The following is a 21,195-nucleotide window of genomic DNA, read 5'->3' on the forward strand; positions in this document are numbered from 1 at the left end:
CTAAACACGCCACAGGCTCAGAGTGCTTCAGGGGTGGACTTTTACTTTGACACGCGCCGGAACCCGGAAGTTCTCTCAATGCTGTTTGCACGCGGAGAAAGAGCATGTGGATTTTCAGGGACTGTTAGTAATGTTGTCCTGAACTTAAACAGAGAACCGTAGTGTAAGTTCATTTATGCTGAAAACACATTTTACATGCTTTTTCCCCAGACAGTTTTTGTATTGACGTACAGTTTGAAGTTTATTTATTTGTTTATGTGCTTAGATCACAGCTGTTCACATCTGGACTTATCTCATATTATAGATTGTTGTGGTGTGTTATTGTGTTCATCATGGCTGAGGATCTGCTGATGCTCAACATCTCCAACCAGGAACCTACTGATTCACACTTCTCTGAGAGAAAACACAAGTACTCATCAGGGCAGAAATGGACAGCAGTGAGTTATTTGATACATACATACACACACACACACACACACACACACACACACACACACACACACACACCAGACACCAGACAAAAATTTTGACACATCTTCTCTTCTCGATTCTTCAAAGTAGCTGCATTTTCCTTCAATAACAGCTTTGCACACTCTTGGCATTCTCACTCCTGGATCTCATTCAGCCTCACCTGGTAGTCACCTGGAATGCTTTTCCAACAATCACGTGGAGTTTTAAGAGGTGTTGAGTGCTTGTTGGCTGCTTTACCTTCACTCTCCTGTCCAACTCAATCCAAACCATCTCAACTGGATTTAGATCAGATAATTTTGTGGAGGCCAGGTCGTCTAATGCAGCGCACTCCATCACGCTTCTTCTTGAACAAATAGCTCTTATGTAACCTAGAGGTGTGTTTTGTGCAAACCAGATGAGATGGTATGTCACTGCCAAATGCTTTAGTAGCCATGCTGGTTAAGTGTGCTCTCAATTTTAACTAAATCACCAGTGTCTCTAGCACAGCATTCCACACCATCACACCACCTTCTCCATGCATTTCTGTGGGAACCACACATTCAGGAATCGTCTGTCCACCTTTTGGAACAGAAATCTCAAATTTCGACTCATCAGACAAAAGGACAGTTTTCCACTGATCCACTATCTATTCTTTGTGCTTCTTGGCCTAAACAAATCTCTTTGCACTCTCATCTGAACAGTGGATATTGAAAAATATCTGCCAATATTCTGAACAATATTCATGTAAATCATTGGTTTCTGAAGCTGATAATTCTAATATAATTATTCTCTGCAGCAGAGGTAGCTCTTGGTCTTCCTTTCAATTAAATTTATTTTCAATTCATTTTTATTTGTATAGCGTTTTTAACAATGAACATTGTCTCAAAGCAGCTTTACACAGCTTTACCTCTAATGAGGATCTTTCCTTAGATGGTCCTCATTAGAGCCTGTTTCATCATAGCGTTTGATGGTTTTAATCGTCTAAAGCACATTAAGAAATGTCACAAATTAACTCTTGACAATGAACCCTTGTGAACTGAAAACTATTCCAAGTGACAATTTTATCTGATGAGAGAATGCCACGAGTTTTCTAAGCTAAATGTAGCTATTTTGGATTGAATTTTTTGTTCTGATTGTTAGGAGGGTGTTGATTCACAGCATCTCTCACATTAGTGCCAGCAGTGATTCAAACTACAACTTAAATATTGTAATGCACTGGTTATAATAATATATTAATATCTTATAATAATAGTAACAGCTCATTCAGAGTGATTTTGTATGATAGCAACTCCACATAATTAAAACCTACTAATAAACACATTACTATAGTTAATTAGCAAAAACCTCATCTTTAATATGGAGATTTCTATAAGAAGAATTTTCTAATTATTTATAGAAGTGTAATAGCTGCTGAATTACCTTCCATGGGAATGTTTTCATCACAAATGAGTTTGTGTTTACCTCTAGTTTGTGCATCTACATTTTTTTGTATTTGTTGGACTTTTTAATGCCATGATACAAGAATGAACACAGCTATACACAATAATATTGTGTAAAATGCAGCGGATTAAGACGTATAAAATATTACAGGACATTTGGTTACTCAAAAGTGTTCAACTTTCACTTCATATTGAGCCACATCACGCCATCCTGGTTTTATAATCTGCCCTCTGCATTTGTGAGTTTAATGTTAATGGGATTTACATCGAAATTTGTCATTATAAAGTAAATGAGAACTTTTGAAGGTCTCTGGTCTGGTGAAACTGAGATTCAACTGTTTAGTTTCAATTATAAACATTAGGTTTGGTGGAAATCAGGCACTGCTCATCAGCTGCCCAAAAACATCTGAAAAGTAAAGCATGTTTGTGGCAGCATCTTGCTGTGGTGGTGTTTTTCTGCAGCAGGGACTTGGCAATTGGTCAGGGTTGAGGGAAAGCTTTATGAAGCAAAGTACAGAGATATCCTCAATAAAAACCTATTCCACAATGTCTAGGACATCAGTCTGGGCCGAAGGTTCATCTTCCTACATGTCAACATCCCTAAGCACTCAAGACAACACATTAGTGGCTTAGCGACAACTTTTGAATGTCCGAAAGTGGCCCAGCCAGAGCCCTGACTTGGACTATTAAACATCTCTGGAGAGACCTGTAAGAGGCTGCCCACTGACGATCCCCATCCAACCTGCCCCAGCTTGATTATGAATGGCAGAAAATCCCTCAATTTATGTGTGCAAAGCTGTGGCATACTCTAAAAGACTTGAGGCTGTATTTGCTGCCAATGATGCTTCAACTATGTACAGAGTAAAGGGTCAGAATAATTATGTACATGTGATATTTCAGTTTTCTTAATTACAAAAAAAGTTACAGACATTTCTATAACTCTGTTTTCACTTTGTCATTATGGGGTACTGACTGCAGATTAATGAGTACAACCTCCTTCTCATTATGCTCTCCTGCACTTCCTCATTCCACCACCATGTCTCTTTGTCTTCCTTTCTATTTCCAGATGTCACACCAAGTACCTTTCTAGCTGCCTCCCTCATCACTCCTGCAGTAGTTGCCCAGTCATCCAGCACCTCTTCACCACCACTGAACCCCTGTCTGACCTCTTCCCTGAACCTCACACTACAGTCTTCCTCCTTCAGTTTCCACCATCTTATTCTTCTTTCAGTCCTCACTCTCCTCTACTTCTTATGCATCTCCCAAACCATCCTACAGACCACCATCTGATACTGTCTAGCTACACTGTCCCCTGCCAACACCTTACAGTCTCCAATCTCCTTCAGGTTGCATCTCCTACATAGAACATAGACCACCTGTGTGCACCTTCCTCCACTCTTATATACCCTCCTTCTTAAAATACGTGTTTACCACTGCCATTTCCATCCTTTTAGCAAAATCTACCACCATCTGCCCTTCCACATTCCTCTCCTTAAGGCCATACCTACCCATCACCTCCTCATCACCTCTGTTCCCTTCACCTACATGCCCATTGAAGTCTGCCCCAATCACCAATCTTTCATTCCTAGGTTCACCATCTACCACTTCATCTAACTCACTCCAGAATTTTTCCTTCTCCTCCATCTCACAGCCAACTTGTGGAGCATAAACACTGATGACATTTATCATCACCCCTTCAACTTCCAGCTTCATGTTCATCACTCTATCAGAATCTCTCTTCACCTCCACTACACTCTTACTGTACTCTTCCTTCAGAATCACCCCTACACCATTTCTCTTTCCATCCACACCATGAAAGAACAGTTTAAACCTCCAATGTTCCTGGATTTACTCCCTTTCCACTTGGTCTCCTGAACACACAGCATATCTACCTTTCTCCTCTCCATCATATCAGCTACCTCTCTCCCTTTACCAGTCATAGTACCAACATTTAAATGCTCTGGGTGCTCTTCCTAACGCAACCCTCCCCATTTATCCGGTCTTGGGACCGGCACTAAGAGTGCACTGACATGTGCAACTCTAATGGCTGGGTTTATTTAATCATAACCTGAACTTTGTTTTCACACAGTTTCTCCATTTTGGCTTGATTTTTGTAAAAAATAAATAACAACACGGTGTAACATGTCATTTGTTCTTTACCTGAAGGATGATTTTTTTTATGATGGCCTGATACATAAAACCATAGAATTCCAACTGGGAATAAGTTCATTTTCATACAACTCTGTATGTACTTATGTAAATCATTTCCCTATATAGATACATAAATCTTTGTTGCTGTTTTATGCCTCTTTTTCTCAGAAAAAGACAGCGAATGGAAAAAGGAAGTACTCGTTTGGAAATCAAGATTATTCTTCTGCTAAGCAAAGGAAGCCAAATGCTAACATAAACACAAAGCACGAAGACCAGGTAGCATCAAAACTAAAAACATCTCCAAAAAAAGAACAGGAGGAACAGAAGGGACATGACAGGCCTTTTATTAAGACGTCTTCTCTCTTCCGAAACAACCCTGAGATCCCTGATGTGCTCAGGTCAGTGAAAGATCTTCTGTTTTTTTACATACCATATCCATTTTCCATCTGTATGGTCCATCTGAGATCATTCTATTTTTTTCCCTGTAGTCCTGCTGTGATTCAGGTGAAGGAGAAGGTCTTTACTAGTAACTCCTTCCAAGAACTAGACCTGCATCCTCACTTAGTAAGATAACTTTGACTAATATAATACAGTGGTATAGTTAAATTAGAGTTAATTAGCCGGTAATAACCCTGTGTTGTTGTGTCTGGATCATTCCACAGGTGGCTACGCTTAACAAAGTGTTAAACATAAGCAGTATGACCAGGTACACACATTTTTTCCAGGCAGTTATTAAGACACTCTAACAACTTGACAACAAGCTGTCGCTTGCAATTTTACATGTTGTATGTGTTTGCAGTGTACAGAAGCAGACCATTCCAGTGCTCATGTCAGGAAAAGATGCTGTTGTTCGATCCCAAACTGGATCTGGTATGTTCTAGATATGTTTTATCAGGTTATCACTTATTTTCACTGTGGGATAAAAACAGGCCATGTTGTTCAGTTACAGACAGACAGACAGACAGACAGACAGACAGACAGAGAGAGAGAGAGAGAGAGAGAGAGAGAGAGAGAGAGAGAGAGAGATTTCATTCATCACATAGGAGAATTTACATATAGCAGACCAGAGAGGAGAAATGAAAAGTATACTAAAATAATTTACGATTAATGAAAGATAGCAGAAGAATAAATAAATATAGATATACAGTATAAAAAGGAGAAACAGATACAGTGTAGTGATGTGGTAGTGTGTGTGATTGTGAAAACATTGCTGATACAACAGTAGACTTGAGGTGAATTAAAGTCACATTGCAGTGCAGACATTATTAAAGGATTAATTGTAAGCAGTTTTACAGTAATTACAAGAGGGAATGTCATTAAAGTGGCAGTGCACATTGGAACAGCTAATCTGTCCTGTCTCTCAATGATCTTTCAGGGAAAACACTGGCGTATGGAATTCCTCTGGTCCAGTCTCTGCAGGCAGTGCAACCAAAAATCAAGGCCAGTAAAAACCTGAATTCTGAGAAATAAAATTGTCATGTGGTTCTTTAGGTATAGTGGACTGAAAAATTATCTATTTTACATATATTAAAGCACTTGATGGTATAATAGATGTTACATAAATTGTAACTAATGACTAATATTAACTACATCAAGGTATAAAATGTAGTTATTCTAGTGGGCTATACAGTGCATTTGTATTTGAGAATATTATGTTTCATAAGCAGAAAAGGTCAATACTGGAGTACAAAACTAATACATACAAACTATTAAAAAATGTAAATACAACCAAATTCACAAAGTGACCTCTTGAATGGCAAAGTATAGGGTTTCTTTCCTCTGTACCATAAAACAGCTATTGTTTCTGTTCAAGTATGTTGTGCTGTAGTTTAATTTCCTGCTTGTATATATAATTTGATTGAAATTCCTATATGTTTCAGAGATCAGATGGGCCACTGGCAGTTGTGATTGTGCCTACAAGAGAGGTAGGTTGTTCAAACAAATTCAATTCAACGATACATTATAGTCACAATGCCATCCCATGTTTCTAATGTCTTTTTCCTGATGTTCAGTTGGCACAACAGAGCTTTCAAATCTTCCAGAAGCTTCTAAAGGTAAACTTTTTTCCCATATTTTTAAGGTTTCTTCAATATGCCATTTTCTTCATATAAATGTCCATTAAACAGTTTAAGATTTTGGATCCATTTTTTTATAATCAGATTTAGTAGGAAAATCTTTATACTTGTGCAGTTAACCAAGCAGCCAGACACGAGGCAGCAATGCAGTGCATAACATCATACAGGTCAAAAGATTCATTTAAGATTCACATTGAACATCAATAGCGTGGTTGTTGCTCGATGAGCTGGTTTCAAAAAGTTTCACATCCATTTCAGAAAGTGCAGATCTGCCCGAATTAATTTGATGTTGCCCATCTGCTGTTGTTACTCATTGACCTGAAGTGTATGTATATATTCTGCTTTCCACTGTTGTACATTTTATGCATTGCAGAGCTGCAACCTGGTTGGTTGATTGGGTCTTTTTTCCCTAATGAAGTGTATACTGAATGTGATATAATAATATATATTTGGCCAGTTACTTATTTGATTTTATAGAAACTCATTTGTACAATTCCTTTTCCATTTATAGCCATTCACATGGATTGTACCTGGTGTCCTAATGGGAGGAGAAAAGAGGAAAGCAGAAAAAGCCAGGCAAGAACATCACACTGAATGGGTTTCAATACTTGTATAGAATTGATCCTAGTATTAAACCTGCATTGTTCTCTTTTAGATTGAGGAAAGGCATAAATGTTTTGATCTCCACTCCAGGACGGCTGGTAGACCACATCAAGAACACGCTTAGTATCGCTTTTAGTGCTGTACACTGGCTTGTTCTGGATGAAGCAGACAGGTTTGTGTGTGTGTGTGTGTGTGTGTGTGTGTGTGTGTGTGTGTGTGTGTGTGTGTAATATTGACGACAATCTCAATTCCCATTTGTTTAATCTTCAGCTCTGTCAGCATCCATGATGTTTGTTTTTTGGTAGGACTCTTGACCTGGGCTTTGAGAAGGATCTCACTGTAATCCTGAATGCTCTGAATGCTGCTAGCTCCGCTAGGCAGACGGTGCTGCTCTCTGCCACACTCACTGAGGGTAAGCCAGCCTCTGGTTTTGTGGTCCCAGCTTAAGGGACCAATTGAAAGTAATGATGCTAAGAGGTGGGTCTAACTATATTTAATGCTGATTAGTTACCCGAATCAACAAGCCTCTTCATAAACCAGGTGTTTAATCCAGTCAGACAAAAGAAACGTATTTTAATCCAAGCACCTGTTTCAAATGTACTTCAATAATGCATGTCTTTTTTCTTTTCCTTTTTTTTTTCTAGGACTGTCCCGGTTAACCAGCATTAGCATGAATGACCCTGTTTACATCCAGGTCTCCGATGTTACTGATCACGGCGTGAACACATTGGAAACCTCTCTCACGTCCCCGTCTCCGCCTTCACAGCAGGGTGACAGCTACACTGTGCCTGACAAGCTGCAACAGTATATGGTAGTGGTGCCTAGCAAACTGCGTCTGGTCTGCCTTGCAGCATTTATACTGGCCAGGTGTAAGGTAACTGCTGACATGCATACTCTGATGTTTATAATTCCCCTTCATGTTGATTATCCTGATTTAATTGGTAGTTTTTATTTTTAATTAATATATAAGTGGTTATTATTGCATAGTGGTGGACAGTAATGAAGTAAATGTAATTAGTTGCTGTACTTTAGTAGCTTTTTAAAGTATCTGTACTTTACTGAAGTATTTCCATCTGGGGAGACTTTAACTTCATTACATTTCAAAATTAAATATCTTGTGTTTTACTCAACTACTTTGGAAAATTAGTCATTTTTATTTTCTAAAAAGTTAACTGGTCAAGTACACGGCAAGCCACTAATCCTATTGGAGCACGCGCTCTGGTTTGATTGGCGATTGGTGGTATCTACTTATCACGAACATCCAGTTCAGCATCAGTTCAACAGCAAGCAGAACATTTTGTGAGGAATTAATGATGGAGGGAACTCTTGACTCTTGTCCTTATTTGGCAAAACTTTTTGAAAAGAAGGTTTTGGGTTCATGCTAATTTTATTGGATATCAATTAGGGATGCACCGAAATGAAAATTCTTGGCTGAAACTGAAAACCGAAAAAGAGGAAAGAAATTATAATTATTATTACCAGTGCATTTATGTCTATGACTGTGTACTAAACTTACTAAAATCAAGGCATTTCAATTGCATGAATTCATATTAAAGTTTTAAAGAATAAATCAATTACAAATTATGAAAATATTTATTTATAGCAAATTGCAGCAATGCACAGGATAAAATAAATTAAAATACAAACTTAAATGTTTAACTTAAATGCACTCATGTGTACATTAAATAATAATGTACAGGCCCTCTGGCCTGCTGAAAGGTTGTAAAAATAAATGTGTTCTTTCATAAAACAAAGTGCATTCAGAACAAGTGCAACTGCTTAAAGATACAATACAACACTATCACTGGGAAACTTCCTGCCTTTTCAAAAACCTCCACCACAGACGGAGTGCGCGTGCTCGGAGGAGTTTTGCTTTTCTGTGCCGCGTTAATCTCATATTCAGCTGATAAATTAAACCCGACGTGGAGAAAGTATTTGCAGACGCACCCCCTCTTGAAATTTTGGCATTACATGTTTTGCAAATCGCTATCCATGGGTCTTTCTCAGATATACTGAAATACGTCCACACCGCAGACATGTTGCTTTTAGACATGCACGTGCGGGCCGTGGTTTCTGTTTGCGTCATCACAACAAACTGTTTCGGCCGTGTTTTTTCGGTGCTCAAAGTCTTTCGGTGGCCGAATATTCGGTCCATCCCTAATTTCAATCAGTGTTTGACTCATTGTCATTCTATTAATAGATTGTTGTGATGAAAGTAACATTGGAGTCTTTTTACATAAACTGAGTTGATTAAGTAAATAGTCTTGTGATATAAATTATATTAGGAACATTATAGCTATTATAATCCTTATATAGATCCTTACATTGAAGGCAAATACTTTTGTACTTTTACTGAAGTGGAAGTTTAAAGGGACACTTTTTCTTCGACATTTTACCTACTGTATCTCTAATTTTACTTAAGCACATGCTTCGTGTACTTTATCCACCACTGTTAGTGAGCCAGGCATTTTGCAATTCAAGTGTAAATAAAATGAGTATTTTCGGGTCAAACTTTGGTTCCAGTTATTTTTTAAACCCCTTTTCTCCTTGTCATTGTTAGTTTGAACGGGATCAGAAGGTTATTGTCTTCATATCCAGCTGTGAGGCAGTAGAGTTCCTCATCACTCTCCTCTCCACTGTCCTGTGTGGCAAATCCAGCACTGAAAACAAGCAGCAGCTCTCAATCAACTTCCTCCGACTCCATGGCAACATGGAACAAGAGGTGGGATGTCCTGTATCTAGAAATGTTACCGAATGTTTTACTAACAAAGAAGGGCTTAGTTATTCCTTAATCCATTATTAGCCTGATTTAACCTTGCCCAGTTTCTAAACCTGCCTGCATGTCACAATTTGCATTGCGGCCATGTACTCCTCTACATTCCTTGCTAGTTAGGTGACTGTAGCAGCTGGCAGAGTGGCTGCAACAGTCGGGTGCCCTGCGGCAGTGCCATGGGACCTGAAGATGAGCCACCTTTGCCCGTATCTCAGACCTCATTCACCCATGCTAATGGACATGACCAGGGCCGCTCACATGGTCCAAGAGTGAGTTCAGGGCACAGCCGCTTCAGGCTTCCTTGTCTCCCCCTTCTTAGATATTAACGAGACGCATTCGGCAGCTTTATGGATGGGTTTGGTAATGTGACAGCGCTGGCCATCTTCTCAAATGAAGGAGACGACAGGAGACACACAGATGTTCCAGCACAGTTAACAGATTGTGCTCTACTTACCAGAAGAGAGAGAGAGAGCGAGAGAGAGAGAGAGAGAAAGAACACTGTTGGCTGGACAGTCATACTTGGCATTGCACCTTTGTTTTTGGACAGAATTAGCAGGAATCATAATTCTCTTACTGGGCAGGCTTCTATTACTGGCCTTAATATACCGAACAGTGGAGTAAAATATATCTAGGCCATTTCTGACTTTTGGATAATTTGTCCCTGATTGACACGTTTAATCACAAACTGTCCACAAATTGTCAGTAAAATAGATTAAAAGCAATAATCCTTCATGTTCCCTCATCAGAAATGAGGGAAATATAACCAGCTATTTAGTAACAAGCTGCTATGTGCAAATTTTAGTTATACATTATTCCTTTTCTAAATATAGTTTATTACCCTTCTTTTACATCTCAGAGATTAGTCAGTGTGTATAGTGTGGGGTTTTTCCCTCAATAAATACATGAAGTGACACGATTAGAGAAACCGGCTTTAAAAGACAATCTATTATATTCATCATGCGTTAGTTGACATTGTGTGTTGCTTTGTGAACAGGAGAGGACGGAGGTGTTTCAGGAGTTCTCTCAGAGTAAGACTGGTGTCCTGCTGTGTACGGTGAGTCTACCTGTAGTTCAGCCTTTACACAGGTTCTTATTTAATTTAATGAAGTTGAAACTCCATAGGATTTAATTTTATCGCAATGCTGGAATTGAACAAATTGTTCCTTTTGCTGTGAAAATTTTTTTCATGTAATCACAAATACATTATATATGTTTAGATTTAATGCTGCCTGCACTGCAGAGACAGGATCTGTGTTTGAGGACCGTAATGAGACTGTCAGACAGTAGATGTCTGTCTGACTGAAAGTGTTTGATAATTACAGCCATAAAAACTGCACCTTCAACTGATGTCTGTCATCTTTGGCAGAGTCTTAATACATAGTAGCCGTCAATTTCTCTATATATCTGTCTTCCTCTGTTCTTTACCTCACTCCCCTCTGGCACAGCTGTTGGCAGTAGGGCCATAAGGGGAAGCCCTGAGGGAGCGAGTGCTCCGTTAGCCCTGGCTTTGAGTGTGGATTGTCTCTCCAGGCTACAGCTGCCAGACCTGGCCTGCTCTCTTCAGCAGCAGCAGTAGTACTGTTTCCATCTCACTGCATGTGAAAGGTCTCGCAGACAGTGTTGGCTACAATGCTCACTAAACCACGTGTCCTCTACTGTCTGACAGTCTCACTACTGTCCTCAACGCATCCTTAATTATAGATCCTGTCTCTGGGATGCAGGTTGTATTAAATGTAAAGCCACCACTTTTATAGTGTATTTTTCCTAAGACAGACGTGGAAAAAAAATTTTTTACCACAAAAGTAGGAATTTGTTGAATTCCAGCATGAAACATTTTTAAGAAGCATATTTTATACTTTTTCTCTGAGAGATTAATTTACAGTTATCGGTTGACAAATTCAGTGTAACTCAAATCATACGTAAGTAAATTTATTACACTAATGTGGGAAAATCAGAATTCAGTCAGATCCAATTGGCTACTGGGTTTTTCATGCAGAATAAAAAAACGTGAGACTTGTTTTCTTAAGCAATTTGTTCATTTTCTTTTATTAACTTTAAAAAAATAGTTATCACACTTTTTGAAAGCATAATCTCTTTGCATGTACAACTTGCACACTGTGTTGTATATTTTATACATTTAGTACAGGGAGAAATGTACTTGTCTGTGGTGATCATGCAGATTCTGCACTTGCTGTAGATTGACATTCCTGGAGCATTTTTGATAACACTTTCTTGTACAAATAGTCAGTGCAGCTAAGCATGCGGCGTCAAATTTCATAACTGGCTAATTCCTTTCTAATTAAAATGAATCAAACAGGATTTGGCTGCTATGCACCAGTACGGCGTGACCTTCATTACATTTTGGAAGATATGGTTTATTATTACATGTTTGGGATGTAAATGTGACCGGACAGAGAAGTAGTATTCTACTGTCGGGCATCAGCTTTAGACCAGTCACTCTGTAGCATTATTCCTGGATTAAATGAGTCGTTTAAATGGCTCTGACAGACTTTTCTGGCCCTGCATCGGCCTCCATCTGCACTCTGCCCAACTCTGGCTTATCCCAGCTGGGCCACAGGACCAAGAAAGGGAGGAGTGAAGGCCCAGAGCTCAGTACTAGTCTTTCAGTCTTCTATCAGTTATTAATAAAGAGCTTATCTTGGCTGGGGACCACAAATCTGTAAAGGATAATGGGGAGAAATCGAGAGAGTAAACAGTCTTTGTTGAGAAACAGAGCCGTTTTCTTTCGCACTGCCTGTGTTGAGCTACGCCTGATGTCTGTTTGAAGCGGTCACATCTGTTCCACCAACTTATTATTTGTTTTGTGAAGGATGTGGCAGCACGTGGGTTGGATCTTCCTCAAGTCACATGGATAGTACAGGTACATCTGCTTTCCACCTCCCTTTTTATTCTACCATTATAGCGTTAGTGAGACTAGTGTGTCGTTTAATAAAACAGCGTGTTGTAGAAATTCCTCCATATTGATTTTTGGTATGGAGAATTGCATTTGGTTATTGTTTTGCTGTCTCACGTTTGCATTGCAGTTTAACCCTCCTACGTCTGCAGCCGAATACGTGCATCGTGTCGGCCGTACAGCTCGCATCGGTGCTCAGGGAAACGGCCTTCTCTTTCTCACCCCTTCAGAAACCGCCTACGTGGATGTCTTGGCCAGTCACAATATCAGGTCTGTGACAGTTTAACTCATAGAGGTTACGTAAGTGACCATAAGTGACCAGTTTTTTGCTCCTGATTAATTTTGTCGCAGTTTGTTTGATAGAGCAGTGTGCTAATGGTTTCTCTCTCTCTTGCAGTCTCGGTGAAATGAAAATGGAAGTCATCTTGTCGACCCTGATGCAGGATGAGCGCTTCAAAGGCAGAGGAAATTGGGACAAAAAAGTAATTATTTTGACCCTGTGATCCTAAATGCTGTTGAACACATTTGCTTTAAGTCTTTTATTTTGATCTCTGGACACTTAAAGCAGAAGACAGATGTGCTCTTGTAATGTGTTAATGTGGCACTGTTGAGAAAGACGTCCCCCACCTCGCTCCTCTCTCTCTCCACTCCGTAGCCCAACAATAAGAGTGGGGGGGGCGACGGCCAGCTCTCTTAATCCTGATTTAATTTCCCCCTTCGTCTCTCTAAACCAATCAGATTTCTCCACTAATACCCCCTGTGGGCACTTTTCGTCTGGGAGGGCCAAAGGTCAGGGGATGGTAGAAGGCTCAGAGAATACAGTGTGTTTAACCAATGTCCTTTTCTTTACATGAACGTCTCAGAGGTGAACAGCTGTTTATACTAATGCTTTATACTGGGTAGAGCGTAATACAGCACACTGGATAAAATTTACATATTCATAAATATGATGCACATTTTTACAGCTAAAAGCTATTCCTTTCACAGAAACATGTTCCATTAATATGCATTAGCAATATATATCATTTTCTTTTTGATCTTGAGGAAAAAAATTCAATTTTGGTATTAGTTTAGTTGGAAAACCTGCTCAGTTTGTTTTTTGTGTATTAACAATGTGTTGCTCTGTGCTCAGAAATCAGCCGGTGCCCGTGAACAAGATATGCGTGAAAGAGCTACAGTTTTACAGACGGATTTTGAGAACTACGTCCATGGCAGTGCAGAGTCGGTGCAGGCTGCTAAGAAAGGTGAGTGTAATCCAGTCATCAGGCACATTTACAGTGTAAGTGGGATTTCACGTTATTAATGTGATGATTACTGTACTGATGTTTCAGGCAGAAAGTAGCCATGCAAGACTTTCTCTTCCACCGTATCTCGTATCTAAAGGATAAAAAGATTTTGATGGTCTTAAAACATGATAGATGAAGATCTGATTTTATAAACCTTGTGTGAATTAATTTCCATTTTCTCGACATCATAGAATTTCCGATTGTGGGCTTTTTTCGGTTCCATCATTTCTGACGTCTTTTCCTTTCTTTTTTTATTCCTCCAGCCCTGCAGTCATTTGTGAGGGCGTATACGGCGTACCCCTCTGCGCTGAAACACATCTTCCACATCCGTCACCTCCACCTGGGCCATGCTGCCAAGAGCTTTGGCCTACGAGATGCACCACAGGGTCTTTCTTCCACCATCACTGACTCCACAGCTAATGGAAAATCCAAGAAAAAAGGAAAGGATAATAAGAGGTATGTTGATGGATTTCATTTCACATGCATCCAAAGGTGTTATGTTTCTCAGTACAAATGGCACTATGAATTTCACATCAGTCCTTTATTTAAAGATTTATTTTAACATTCATTTTTGAATCAAAAAAATGTATGAAAGTGTGTTAAATTGTATTTCGTGTATTTGCATTTATTATATATGATTAAAATGTAATACATATATATTTTATTTAGACATTTAATATATTTTAATGATGTATGTATTCACCTTTTTTTATTGTAAAGTCTGTAAATTTAATTGAAAAGGCATTTTCTTAAACAGACACCAAACAAACATCTTCATCCACGTTATTGCACTTGAACCATATAAAACGTCTTGCTATTGATGAACATAAGAACTTAAATGTGTTTTGTAAATTATACCTCATAATACATTTTTTTTTTTAATACTTAGAAACAAGCGTTTCCAAGACTTTCTCTTTTTAGAAAAGTGATGCCAGAAATAACAACTTATGTTCATCTCTGATACTAAGCACCAACTTAAATGTTTGAAGTCCAAAATCAACATTTATTTGCTTTTTTATTTCTGAAGAAACTTAAGTAAATATAAACACATTAATATCTCTCAAAAAATAAAAGATTTCAGCACTGCAGACATCTGAATCTGAATCAATACTTATTTCCTCTTTTCTATTGTTTAAACCAAAATGATTAAATTTCAATATTGATTGATTTTTTTAAATTAATTACCAGTATAAAGCCTTTGTATTTGTATTTACAGTATTTTCCCTCTGAGTGCTGTATAACGTATGATTTTTTAAAATGTTGGACAAAATAACAAAATGTCGCATTTTTTTCATGATATACATGAATCTCTATTTATGTTCACCAAGATCAGACAAATGCTGTGATTCTTAAAGGATTAATCAAAAGTGACTGAGGTGAACTGAACAGGGTCATAAATAAGGAAAACTGTTGGGAGGATTTAAAACCTATGATTGTTTTTTATTATATTGAGTAATTATTCCATTATTTAATGTTATAGAAGTGCTGAGTATTTACATATCCGATCTATCTATATTCATATAACTGTGCATAATGACACAATGCATGCTCTTATAGCAATAAAAATCATATAAAATACTTATTTCAGAGATTTCTGATACTCAATATGCATCACATAGCTGAAAGTTGTGTTCAAAATTCAAGGACGGAAATACGAAGATTTTACATTTTTCAAATGTGGAGCACAATTTTAGCATCTGATCAGCTGTGTCTGACCTGAGTTTGAGATCAATTGAGGCAGGTTTCTGGCAGTGTTGCTTACTCTGGCATGGAGTGAAGCTCTTTGCCAGTACACAAGCAGGCTTGGCAGCTGCACGTCTTTCCCGGTCCTGGGGCCTCAGAAGGTCAGAAAGAAGTAGTCAAGCCCTGACCTTTACCTGCTCTGTTCTCTCCCTTTCTTTCCTCTGTGCTTTTTGGCAGTTGTTACCCTTCTCTTCTTCCTTCGTTCTTGTCTTGTGCGTTTAACACTCACCAGGGCCAAGAGGAGCAGCTTTCTGGCACAAATCGTGTGTGTCTGGCCGACATCGCTCTGTTCTGGCTCTCACACCTATCACTCGCTTATCGCACAGATGACTTAATCCTGTACGTGAACCTGGTTTAATCCAGAGAAGATTTCATCAGAAGGCCTTGTTAGCGTTTGTGACTTCAGGCAGGTTCTGCAGTACAGGTGGCACCGATCTGTTGCTGATCTGTTGTGTGTGGACATTGCAGCTCGGTTGCTAGGTGGACACAGCGAGTTCTGGCCATTGCTTGATGCTGGCAGGTTATTAGTGGTCATCAGATTGGCTTCCCTTAGGATTCAGAATGCACAAGCTGCAACCTGAGTGTGGTCAGCTGGGCTGTGTCCAGGCCGGTCCCAGAGTGTGTGAGCATGTGTTTGTGGTCAGTCATTCTGGCTGGCTGTGGTCTATATTACCCTTGCCCTCAAAGCCAGAGCACATGGGCCAAGTTTGTGTGTGTGTGTGTGTGTGTGTGTGTGTGTGTGTGTGTGTGTGTGTGTGTGTGTGTGTGTGTGTGTGTGTGTGTGTGTGTGTGTGTGTGTGTGTGTGAGAGACTTCTTTCCGGACTTGTGTTAGGTTTGTAGCAGGTTTATTTAACCTGCCTTTTTATTATATTGTTTAAATCTAGCCTTATTTACTGCACCAACCAATTTACCATACCCATGATGTTTTTCTGTAATTCCTCATTCATCTCGTCTTTTGTTATTTAAGCATTTCAGAAACAAGAATAAAAGCCTTTGCATTTCGTCCCTTTACTATAAACAGGCACCAAATTTTATAACATTTTTAAAAAATTTATTAAATACATTTATTTCTTTATAAATGCATTTGTAATCAGTTGATCAACCTGTTACACTGAAGGAAAAATCCGGAACTGAAAATGTCGTGTATAATTACGTTATATGGACAATAAAAAAGTAAATTATCAGATTCGTCAATTCTTTTAAAAGATTCTGCAAAACTGTGCAGAACATAATAATTTATATAGATGACAAGGTTTATTTATTTTATTTTTTAAAGAGTATTAGTGTGAAAATGAAAATAAAATGGGCGTTTAGCCAAAATTCATGTATCCTTTAGGAACTACTTTCCTACCCAAAATAAATAAATTAAATTAAAAAACTGGTTAATAAATGTTTCCATTCAGGTTATATTTTACATATTACATTAATTTTTTATTTTTTACATCTGTAGATTTCTCAAAGTGAAAAAAGATTTCTTAAAAACATCACGTCTAAATTGTCACACACGCCTTAAAAAGGTAACTCAAATTATAATGAAATTAAATGAGATTTATAAACACATAAACAGGGATTTTCTTGTGTTTAATGCCAGAAAAAAAGGTTTGTCTTCACGTCTAACCCCTTAAAGCCTCATTGTGTTGTTAAAGTCTATAAAAAGGAGAATTTTCCTATTTATTCAAGGAATTAATATTATGGTGTCTTTTTTAGTTGTGTGTGTCCTTGTATGTGTGTGTGAGTGTGTTTGTGTCTAACCACTGGTAATTGGCAAGTAACCTGCAGCAGGACCTGTGAACTGAACCCATGGAGCAGGACAATTGACTTTGTCCCTAAGGGTCAGACCCCTAAGCACCAATCCCTCACACACAAACACACGCTGACGTCCAGACAACAGATGATTCTCATAATATATTCTTCAGCTGTCAGAGCACAGAGTCTACATCTCAGTTTAACCAACACCACCACAGTCGTCTTGTACGCAGCTCGTGTCAGTGCTAAATTGTTCCAGGACTGAGCAGAACCGGCGCCGATTATAGCATCTATCTCCAGTCTCGTGTGTGTGTGTGTGTGTGTGTGTGTGTGTGTGTGTGTGTGTGTGTGTGTGTGTGTGTGTGTGTGTGAGTGTGAGTGTGAGTGTGTGTGTGTGTGTGTGTGTGTGAGAGAGAGAGACATGTACAAGTGTGAGTGTGTGAAGTTGTCTTGACATGGTTGGGACTGACCGCCATGTCAGCGGAGACTTCATTACGGCTGTCTGTGGCGTTCACTGTCCATGTCCAGACAAGACTTCTTTAATGAGCTTCATCACACCAGTACCAACATTCACATGCAAACAAGGGCAAACACACACACACACACACACACACACACACACACACACACACACACACACACCATAACAACAAAGACCTCTAGAGCTCAGGAGAGTGTCCATTATCAGCCCTATCACTGTGACCAGCTAAAAATACCCAGCAGCCCCATGGTGAGGTTTGACTTACTGCTGCTTGCTTTGCTTTGTGTGTTTTTTTCTTTTTCTGAAATAGAAGATATGGTAACGTGTGCGTGCGTGCGTGCGTGTGTGTGTGTGTGTGTGTGTGTGTGTGTGTGTGTGTGTGTGTGTGTGTGTGTGTGTGTAAACCTGTTTGAGGGTATTTTATGCAGCACTGAGTGGAACTGGTTTGTAACTGGTGTAGGTAGATAGTATACACACATACACACACACACACACACACACACACACAATAAATGTATTTATTAATTATTGTAATAATAAAATACTGATGAGCTATTGCTGTTATTCTAACACACTCACACACACACACACACACACACACACACACACACACACATTGTTTTTGTGTCTTGTGCAACTTAATTGCTTTCTGAAACGATAAGCTCAAGAATACATCACAATTGTCTTATTTTTTAAGAATATTATTTTCTACAAATGATGTTTGAAAGGTTTCAGAATTAGGATTCTTTATTTCTCCAGTCATTTTTTAGTGTAAAATTTTATGCCAGATCCACAATTCCTCCTCTATCTTCAACTCAAACATTTGTTTTAGATGAATGGATTTTGTCATTAAACCTTGTTTTCACATTCTCTTCTCACTGTACAATGTGTCCTGCACTGATGGTGTGGACTTTACACACTGCACAGGAAACGGTGACTCCTGTATATTTATTATTAACCAGTAAGATGGCCTCAGACTCTCCAATACCAGGTTTCAGATCAACTGAGATATTTTGTCCAGTTTTCTGGCACTGAGCTTTAGAATCTTGGAAGGCTTCACTTTAAAGCATGATCATTTTGTGTGTTTGCTAGAAGACTTTAACTTAAGGTCTGTGGTCATTTTGTTGGTATGGTTGATTATAGAAAAAAAAAACGGACTTGCCACAGAATGCTAGAGAAACCAGATTGTGATGTCTTTAAATGCGTCATATTAATGTATATGGAGTCATATATTCAAGTCTTGGATATATAATAAGTCTAGAATGCATGCCTGGTCCATTTTTAGGAAATTTGTTCATGGATTCATATAAAAGTATGTATAAATCCTACATGACTTGCTGTTGTGTGATTGAACATTTTACTTACTCGTGCTCTATTAACTTATTATTGATATCAGGGATTTACCATCCTTCCTTTTAGGGGAGATTCAAAAAACAATAACTATATATTGGATGCCAAAGTTAAATATTTCTTATTTTTCATATAAATAAATAAATAAATAAATAAATAAATAAGGGTTAAATATGTTGTTATTTTAATCATATAACCTTTAAATATATCAATTTATGCTGCATAGAATGTGTGGTGATTATCTTCAGGGTTAGCCTAGAAGTTTAATCTGAAGATGATGCCACATTATTTACATTTTAACCCAGACTGTGATCAGCTTTTGTGTTCTTTGCTTTTATTCTGGCCTCGATATTTTTCGTGTGTGTGTGTGTGTGTGTGTGTGTGTGTGTGTGTGTGTGTGTGTGTGTGTGTGTGTGTGTGTGTGTGTGTGTGTGTGTGTGCGCTATAAATTGCTGTAAATATTTGTATAAGACCTGAGGAAGTACAACATTGGGTGATTGTGATATTTGCGTAATGTTGATTAGCGTGACTGCACATCCACAGCGTTTGTGTCCATGTCTCTGTAAAGTGCGCAGGGATTTTCAAAAGATCAATAACTACAATCACATAGCTCCACTGAGCCCTCAGGGTAGTGCGTATATGTTTGTGTGTGTCTGTGTCTATGAGAGAGAGTGTGTGTTCTGTCCCCAAGCAGCCCCAGAGGGACAATGCACAGCTCGAGGCTGCAAAGTTATTGATTGGATAGAGACTGGTTTTAAACTGACTACATGCCTGTTATTGACAACTGTGGGAATCTCTCTCGGTTGTACTCAGCATTTCCACACCGTCCCGTCCCAGCATGCATCAGTGCATACCTCTAGCCTCTTTCAGAAATTCCAATGTACTTTGCTTGGTTATTATTGTGCATTTCTGATGCTCTCTAATCTCTTTTTTTTTTTTATTCTTAAGTTTTTACATGTGCTTATTAAACAATTTTACTAACAAGACAAACGTGTTGTATTTGTATAAAATAGATTGATTTATTGTTAAATGAATAGTTATATATGATACAAATGATATAACTGTATATGTCTCTATATATGCTAAAAATAATAAAACAGTTGGGCTGAAAAGTGTTAATTTCAACTCAATAACACCACTGGAGATTATTCTAATTATAAATGTCATTGTATTACAACAATTCTGAGAAAGCTGTGTAACACAAGAACAGCATTTTATAAATAAGGACTTTCTAATTATTTAAAGCAGATTGTTCATTTACTCCTCATGTTCACACACTAACCCTGTATTTATTTATTTAAGGCCCACTGCTAAGCTCACAGCCAGAGAGCGAGTGGCCAGCCTGATCCGCTCCGAGTACACCAGCGGGATCCAGCAGGAATCCAAGTCCAAAAAGAAGAGAAAGAAGAAGAAGGGAAGCACAGAAGATGAACTGACCGAAGGGTGAGAGTGAAGCAATGTGGCTGAAAAACCCTGGACTCAACGAGGCAGCTTTGGGGTTCTGTGTATTCAAAACCTGCTGCTAGACTTTTTTCTTTTACCTGTGCCCTAAAAAAACCAACATGAAACTTACCGTTCTCTTCATCATCACCATCATCACCACCAAGTGCCCAAAGCGGAGCTGTGTTTTGGTGTGTGGAAGATTTTTTAGTATGTTTAATTTGTATAAACGTATTAATGTGTTTTGTGTAAAAGCTGTTTGCAGAGTTGGATCAAGTTTAAAATAAAATGGCTGTAAATTTGCTCACTTGTGTTTTCTCAGCTTTTTTTCTGATTAAAAACCAAGAAGTTGTAATTTTTATAGCAGATGACTCGCTCATTCATTAATAACCGTTATAACTATTTTTTTGCTTTAGTTGTTTTGATCAGCTTTTGTGCTCTGCAGTGTGTAAAACTCTGAAAGAGATGGGGTGTGTGTGTGTGTGTGTGTGTGTGTGTGTGTGTGTGTGTGTTTGGCACGGAGGAGCGCTCTTAGTTTCGCTCACCAGCTGCTCCTGCCTTTAGTGCAGCTCGGTGCCGCTCACCAGCTGTTTCCCAGCGGCTCTGATGCAACTCGGGAAAAAAGTGAACTGATCCCAAACCTCTTCACCACTTCCTTATTTACTCACCTTCAGACTGTAATGTGCTCAAATCCTGATGTCATTTTTACAGACTACAATTTAATAGTAAGAACAGAAGTCGGT

The 21,195-nt window shown here is 38.6% G+C and overlaps 1 protein-coding gene across 1 annotated transcript; it reads left to right on the forward strand.

The window, feature by feature from the left end:
- Positions 1–24: 24 nt before the first annotated feature.
- ddx31 (DEAD (Asp-Glu-Ala-Asp) box polypeptide 31) lies at positions 25–20,755 on the forward strand. The gene is made up of 21 exons (XM_046842061.1): positions 25–163; positions 305–437; positions 4,209–4,438; positions 4,529–4,604; positions 4,703–4,746; positions 4,840–4,910; positions 5,416–5,480; positions 5,921–5,965; positions 6,053–6,094; positions 6,627–6,691; positions 6,771–6,890; positions 7,024–7,130; positions 7,363–7,592; positions 9,279–9,440; positions 10,486–10,545; positions 12,322–12,372; positions 12,536–12,675; positions 12,803–12,887; positions 13,538–13,649; positions 13,955–14,147; positions 20,315–20,755. Exons 2-21 carry the CDS (start codon positions 333–335, stop codon positions 20,457–20,459), a joined length of 2,148 nt encoding a protein of 715 aa, XP_046698017.1. The 5' UTR covers positions 25–163; positions 305–332; the 3' UTR covers positions 20,460–20,755.
- Positions 20,756–21,195: the final 440 nt, after the last annotated feature.

This window comes from Silurus meridionalis, chromosome 27 (genome assembly GCF_014805685.1).
Source record: "Silurus meridionalis isolate SWU-2019-XX chromosome 27, ASM1480568v1, whole genome shotgun sequence".
Classification (NCBI taxonomy): Eukaryota; Metazoa; Chordata; class Actinopteri; order Siluriformes; family Siluridae; genus Silurus; species Silurus meridionalis.

Coding starts and splice junctions, on each gene's coding strand:
- ddx31 (XM_046842061.1), top strand. CDS start 333: ATGGCTGAGGATCTGCTGATGCTCAACATCTCCAACCAGGAACCTACT. Junction 4,747..4,839: donor AACATAAGCAGTATGACCAG/GTACACACATTT, acceptor ATGTGTTTGCAG/TGTACAGAAGCAGACCATTC. Junction 7,593..9,278: donor TTATACTGGCCAGGTGTAAG/GTAACTGCTGAC, acceptor TGTCATTGTTAG/TTTGAACGGGATCAGAAGGT.